Consider the following 6,519-nt stretch of genomic DNA (forward strand, 5'->3'; position numbering starts at 1 on the left):
AGGCGGTGATGATCAAGTGAAAATGTAGAGATATGTGATTAAAAGTGAATAAAATGGTAAATGGACGACTGGTTCTTATACAGCGCTTTTCTATTATATCTTGATCACTCAAAGAACTTTACACAAATTCTGCAAAGAAGGTTTCTGTGATAAGATTCAGCTGAGGTTGATTGCAGCAGAATATGCATTCATTAAACTGATAATGAGTCTGAATAACATGGAAGACTAGGCTGTGCCTTTATCTCAATGAAGTAGAAAATAATGTGTTCACCAGTAAAACCCATCTGTTGTGATGTCTGCGATGTGTCTTTCACAATATTACAGGAAGCACATCTTTACCACCTGTTTGACTTCATCACTGATGCAGCAGCTTTCCAAGAAAGAGTGCAGCTCTGGGTGGAGCTCAATAAACTTTGGGTATTTAAAGGCACTGATACCATCATAGAGGTGCAGTTCACAATGGCTCTCCATCACCTCCTGTCCTGTATGACTGTGACGACCATTCTCTTATGGAGAGGTGAGAAAGAAAGTTTCATTTTTTTTAAACCTCTTCTTCATTTCTGAGTTTTCAGGGTAGAAGAAATAGGTCATTAAGTACAGGTACTACTAATAGTAACAATAATAACAATGATGATAATTTGTGTTAAAAACATAATATTGGATAAGCCAAAGAAAACTGATGCACTGATAGATGATAGTATCATGTATAATAATTAAATATTAAATATTTTAAAACATTTAACAGATTTTACATATTAATTATTGTAATAATAAAGTTTTCGTCTCGATACTGACTAATGTCATAATGGAATTACTGGATCATCTCTAGCAATCCAGATTTCTTCATTTTTACTCTGTACACTGAGGTTTTTTATTTCATTTTAAGAGTTCACTTACAAAGTTCAGACATTTCACATCAGATAAGTACTTTATTTTTTTCAAGTTGTTGACAAGTGTTGATTTCAGTAACATTTTAAAATAATGAGTTTTTCCATCCATTTTCCTCTCACTGTGTTTATTAGTTGATTAATAACGTTTTCGTTAACATTATCTGGACGGTTATTTTAAAGATCCAGGTGATGTCTATAAAATGTAATAAATATAAACATATTATGTTTCATGATAATAACTATCTTAATGATAAAATGTTTATATGATTTTTAAACATATCATTAAACATTTAGGGGGCAACAGATCAGTGTCTCTGTAGGCTGGCTGTCACTCAACAGTAAAGGAGGAAACATGCAATGTGTAAAGTGATCATTGTTAACACCTGTGATACAAAGTAACAACACGCTAGCACGGTTGTTAGCACCGTGGCTGCAGCATAATCACGCCGTGTTTAGTCTGCGTGTTCTCCGGGACTCTAAAGATCTGCAGTTTGTGGTGAGATGATAGAGACCCACACAGCGTTTGATTGTCTGTGGTAGCCCTTTTATTTTGACCAACAGTGTTTTCAGCGCCTTGTTTACACCCGGGAGACCACACCCCTGCCACATTAGGTTCATTTGTGATTCTAAATTGTCCGTAGGTGTGAACGTGAGTATGAATGCTTGCCTTGTCCATCTGAATGCCCCCTGAGACCTAAACTGGATCAGCAGGACAGACTGGATGGATGGAAATAAGTAATATAACAAATAAACCGATGTGTTGCGACACTGATTGAATATACTGGATAAACTAGCATAAGTCTAGTGCAACATTACTAATTAACATGATCAATTATGAAGGGTACCGCGAGGCTAAAGGTTTCCTGGCAAAAGGAACAATGTCATCAACATCAGTTTGTCTTGGCCGGGGACAAATTTTATTAAAAGCTGTTTTTCATTTAAAAATCTGTAAACTCAACTTAAATGTCAACATTTCAAAGTTTTAACACAACAAAGTATCTTAATTTTCAGCAAGCCTGCTTTGAAGTATTTCCTTTCTCACAGATGCACAGCACCACCTGCTGTTCTCTTATTGATCTTTATCTTCTAATTTTCAGGTTGTCACTCGCAGCAGCCTGGTAAGGAAAAAACCTTTTACAAGTTTGAAGTTTTCCTTTAAACTCTGAAGCTAAAAAGTAGTCGGTGTATAAGTAGATGATTTAATATGTTTAGATGGAGCCTAGCCTATCAGAGACGATTACCACTATCTGTCACCTCTGACAGGTTTTAATGTTACGGCTGACCACTCACTGTTTAACTGTGGTCTCTTTTCTTCTGTCAACCTGTGGAGCAGCTGGTATAAGCAGCAGAATCCTGGGAGGTGAAGATGCAGCACCAGGAAAGTGGCCCTGGCATGCCGTGGTAGTAACGTATGGACCTTATGGATATAACCAGTGTGGAGGTTCCCTAATCACTGAGCAGTGGGTCCTGACAGCTGCTCAGTGCTTACCGTCGTGAGTCCTTGTTTAACTTTACATTTACAGTTTTGCTGTAGATGGTAATGATGATGATGATGATAGTAACTGTAGAGTGTTGTGCATGACAGTTACTTTTTACTATTAGTTTGTGTCTGTTAGATACAAAGTCGACAGATAAAAGCACTGTGTGACTGTGTGAGTGGGTGAAAGACGCTTTGTGACTCCTTATGTTGAGTACAAAGGACCATTTTGTACCAGTACCACTCCATTTACCATCTTTGTTCTGTATTTTTTTTTTCTTGTGTGTATAAAGTACAAGTTACAACACAGTGGTTTATCTGGGACGCTACAACCAGTCAGATTTAAGTCCAAATGAGGTGACTCGGAAAGTGGAAGACATCGTCTGCCATTCTCAACGTCCCTACTACTCCTCCTACTACTACTACTCTACAAATGAGAACGACATTTGTCTTCTGAAGCTGTCTGAACCTGTGGATTTCACAGAATACATTCACCCGATCTCCTTGGCCTCAGAAGACAGCACTTTCTACAATGGGACCAGCAGCTGGGTCACTGGTTTTGGGTTTGATGATAGTAAGTTACAAAATGCTTATTTATCTATTCATTTAACAATACTGATGACGGGTTCCTTAAGAGTCTTACCTTTTTCTCTCCAATTAGATTATCGATTTCCCAACATCCTGCAGGAAGTTAATGTGCCAATACTGGGAAACAATGAGTGCAGATGCTACTTTGGAAACCACTACTACAACTACTACTACTGGTTCCCACAGATTACAGAGAACGTTACCTGCACCTGGCCCAAATATGGATGGAAGGGTCCATGCTATGTAATGGATTACTTTTACTTACAGTTTTTTAAGTCTTTGTGTCAGGGATCAACATTGTATAATTATTGTTAATCTGCTAAAGGTTTTATACAAACCCCTGATCATCGTTTCATTCCATACAATTATGGTGCTTCAGCATCAGCTTCAGTGTCAGCACTGGAAGCAACCGTTCTTTCATACATTTGTCAGTAGCTCGCTGCGTGTCTCAGTACAGCTTGTAGGACTGCTTCACACTTCCTGGAAGACTCTAATTAACTTTGGGTGTAAGCTGGCTGTTTCATCCTGTGTCCTGTATATGAGCTAATGAAGGCCAGTTACACCATAGAGCCAGTAACAGAAGAACAGCTCAGATATCAGATGAAACTGATAGAAATGTTCTCACTGATAAGTAAATCTAACAGGTTAGTTTGAAGTTAATGCTTCAGCAGGATAGATATCAGAGACAGATGTTCTTCTAAAGGTTACCAACTTGACTTCACAATGTTTATGAATTTCTTTTCACAGGGAGATCAAGGAGAACCACTCATGGTGTATTCAGAATCAGGCTGGGTCCAGATTGGAATTACGAGTTACAGCAATTGTTACGGACCTTCAGTCTACACCCGTGTGTCCCAATACGAGAAATGGATCAATGACACCGTCACCGGGACACCACCTGACTTTGTTACCTTCACCTCCCCAGAAACCGACAGTGACTTAAACTTCACTTGTCCAACATCACCACCTACAACCATCCCTACCTTTGTCCCTGACACTTTCACTACCCCTGAGGGCCCCCCCACCCCTGAGGGCCCACCTGCCCCTGAGGGCCCCTCTGACAGTTTCTCTTTCTTACTGTCCCTAGAGGGCACTCTGTTTGGCAGCAGTGAAAACCTGACCCACTTCACTCACTTCACCTCTCTCTGTGTTATTGCTGTGTTGCTCCATCTGTTTGTTTGAAGTGGAGGAATGTAACTCAGCACATTTACTCAAGTCTTGTATTTAAATACAAGCTCGAAATACTTTACCTGAGTAATCAGTCTTCATAACATTTTAGCTCTACGAGGTGAATGTTTTACATTTTACTCCCATACATTTAGGAACAGTTTGATTTTCTGGTGTTTTTAAAAGTTAAATCATCTTTTCTAAACTAAACACATTAATAAAATACTGGGCTTTCTTATACATTAGATTATCAGTAAATGCATAATGAATGAAACAGTAAACACATGCAAGGAGTTTATGTTTCCAGTGTTTAAATAAAGTGATTTGCTCTAATATTCCAACTAATTTCATTGTTTAATTCATTGTAGAGTGACCTTTGACAAACTGTGGACTAGAGACAAGTTAGTGATTTTTATTAAGAAATCTGATCTTTTTAAATCCTTCTGGGCAGTGAAACAATACAAAGTTGTCAAACACTCGGGCTTCTGATCAACTCTGGTACAACTTGATGGAAATTTTGTGTGAATTTCTGTGTGAAGAACTTTTTGGCATCTAAATATGTTTATCAATTAAAACATGCATCATTTTAATGAAACTTTTATATTTACGTATCATTTTCTTTCAATTTTATGCACAGAATGAGTCAGAAACACACCATAGACTTATAAAGTTACATACAAATCACTGCAGTGCATTAATAAATGTATAATTATTATACGTAGATATAATAATTATATATACATATACATATACAGTTAAGCCCAAAATTATTCATACCCCTGGCAAATTTTGACTTAAAGTTACTTTTATTCAACTAGCAAGTTATTTTTTGACTGGAAATGACACAGGCGTCTCACAAAAGATAATAAGATGATGTACAAGACGCATCATTGTGGAAAAAAAATATTTCTCAGCTTTTATTTACATTTGAGCAAAAAGTATCATGTCCAGAATTATTCATACCCTTTACAAACTGTCACAGTCTCTGGGAAAATCCAAAGTTCAATACCATTCCAAATAGTCAAAGCTGTTCTAAAGCATCCTAATTACCCTGATTAATTGGAAATAGCTGTTTTGATCAACTCAACAGGTGAAAAACAGCAGCTCTCTGCAGGTGGTCTGTGGACAGTCATGGCTAAGACAAAGGAACTCAGTGAGGACCTGCGGCTGGCTGCGCATTGTGGCTGCTCACAAGTGAGGAATGGGCTACAAGGCCATATCCAAATGTTTTCAAGTTCCAGTGGCCACAGTGCAAAGTATTATTAAAAAATACAAGATGTTCCGCACTGTGGGAAATCTCAGAGGGGACGTTGTCGGAAGCCAAAAGTGACACCTGTGCTGGCCAGGAGGATAGTGAGAGAGGTGAAAAAGAATCCAAGGATCACCACCAAGGCCATTCTGGTGAATCTGGGCTCTGCTGGTGGCAATGTCTCAAGCCAGACAGTCCAACGGACACTGTTGGGTTCCACGGATGCAGACCAAGGAAAACGCCACTTCTCCAGGCACTTCTAAGGCATGCAAAAGCTCATTTGGCCTTTGCAAATGCTCATCTGGACAAAGAAGAAGGTTTCTGGTCTTCAGTGTTATGGTCAGATGAAACAAAAATTGAATTATTTGGTCACAATGATGTTGGCATCATTGTGATCATTTAACATAAAATGGAGAAGCCTTCAACCCAAAGAACACCATCCCCACTGTCAAACATGGTGGTGGGAACCTAATGCTTTTGGGGTGTTTTTAGCCAATGGACCAGGGAACCTAATCACAGTAAACAGCACCATGAAAAAAGAGCAATACATGAAGATTCTCAACAACAACATCAGGCAGTCTGCAGAAAAACTTGGCCTTGGGAACCAATGGACATTTTAGCACGACAATAACCCAAAACATACAGCAAACGTGGTGAAGAAATGGTTAGCAGACAACACCAGTAACGTTTTGCAGTGGCCTAGCCAGAGTCCTGACTTGAATCAATTGAGAATCTGTGGAGGAGCCAAAGATCAGGGTGATGGCAAGAAGACCCTCCAACCTGAAAGATTTGGAGCTCATTGCTAAAGATGAATGGGCAAAAATGCCTGTGGAGACATGCAGAAAGCTGGTCTGCAATTATAGGAAGCGTTTGATTGCTGTAATAGCCAATAAAGGCTTTTTTCTATTGATTATTGAGAAGGGTATGAATAATTCTGGACATGATACTTTTTGCTAAAATATAAATAAAACCTGAGAAATATTTTTTTCCACAATGATGCCTCTTGTACATCATCTTATTATCTTTGGGGAGACACCTGTGTCATTTCTGCTCAAAAAAGAACTTGCATATTGAACAAAAGTAACTTTAAGTCAATATTTGGCAGGGGTATGAATAATTATGGGCTTAACTGTATATATATACATATA

General features: G+C 38.5%; 1 protein-coding gene across 1 annotated transcript; it reads left to right on the forward strand.

Moving 5' to 3' along the window:
- The first annotated feature begins 398 nt into the window (after positions 1-398).
- LOC116321526 (prostasin-like) lies at positions 399-4,717 on the forward strand. The gene is made up of 6 exons (XM_031741392.2): positions 399-517; positions 1,988-2,008; positions 2,224-2,383; positions 2,661-2,941; positions 3,029-3,198; positions 3,703-4,717. The coding sequence occupies exons 1-6, from the start codon at positions 460-462 to the stop codon at positions 4,135-4,137; spliced, it is 1,125 nt and encodes a 374-aa protein (XP_031597252.1). The 5' UTR covers positions 399-459; the 3' UTR covers positions 4,138-4,717.
- The last annotated feature ends 1,802 nt before the right edge of the window (positions 4,718-6,519 follow it).

The sequence above is a fragment of the Oreochromis aureus genome, linkage group 9 (assembly GCF_013358895.1).
Source record: "Oreochromis aureus strain Israel breed Guangdong linkage group 9, ZZ_aureus, whole genome shotgun sequence".
Lineage (NCBI taxonomy): Eukaryota > Metazoa > Chordata > Actinopteri > Cichliformes > Cichlidae > Oreochromis > Oreochromis aureus.

Coding starts and splice junctions, on each gene's coding strand:
- LOC116321526 (XM_031741392.2), top strand. CDS start 460: ATGGCTCTCCATCACCTCCTGTCCTGTATGACTGTGACGACCATTCTC. Junction 518..1,987: donor GACCATTCTCTTATGGAGAG/GTGAGAAAGAAA, acceptor TCTAATTTTCAG/GTTGTCACTCGCAGCAGCCT. Junction 2,942..3,028: donor TGGTTTTGGGTTTGATGATA/GTAAGTTACAAA, acceptor CTCTCCAATTAG/ATTATCGATTTCCCAACATC.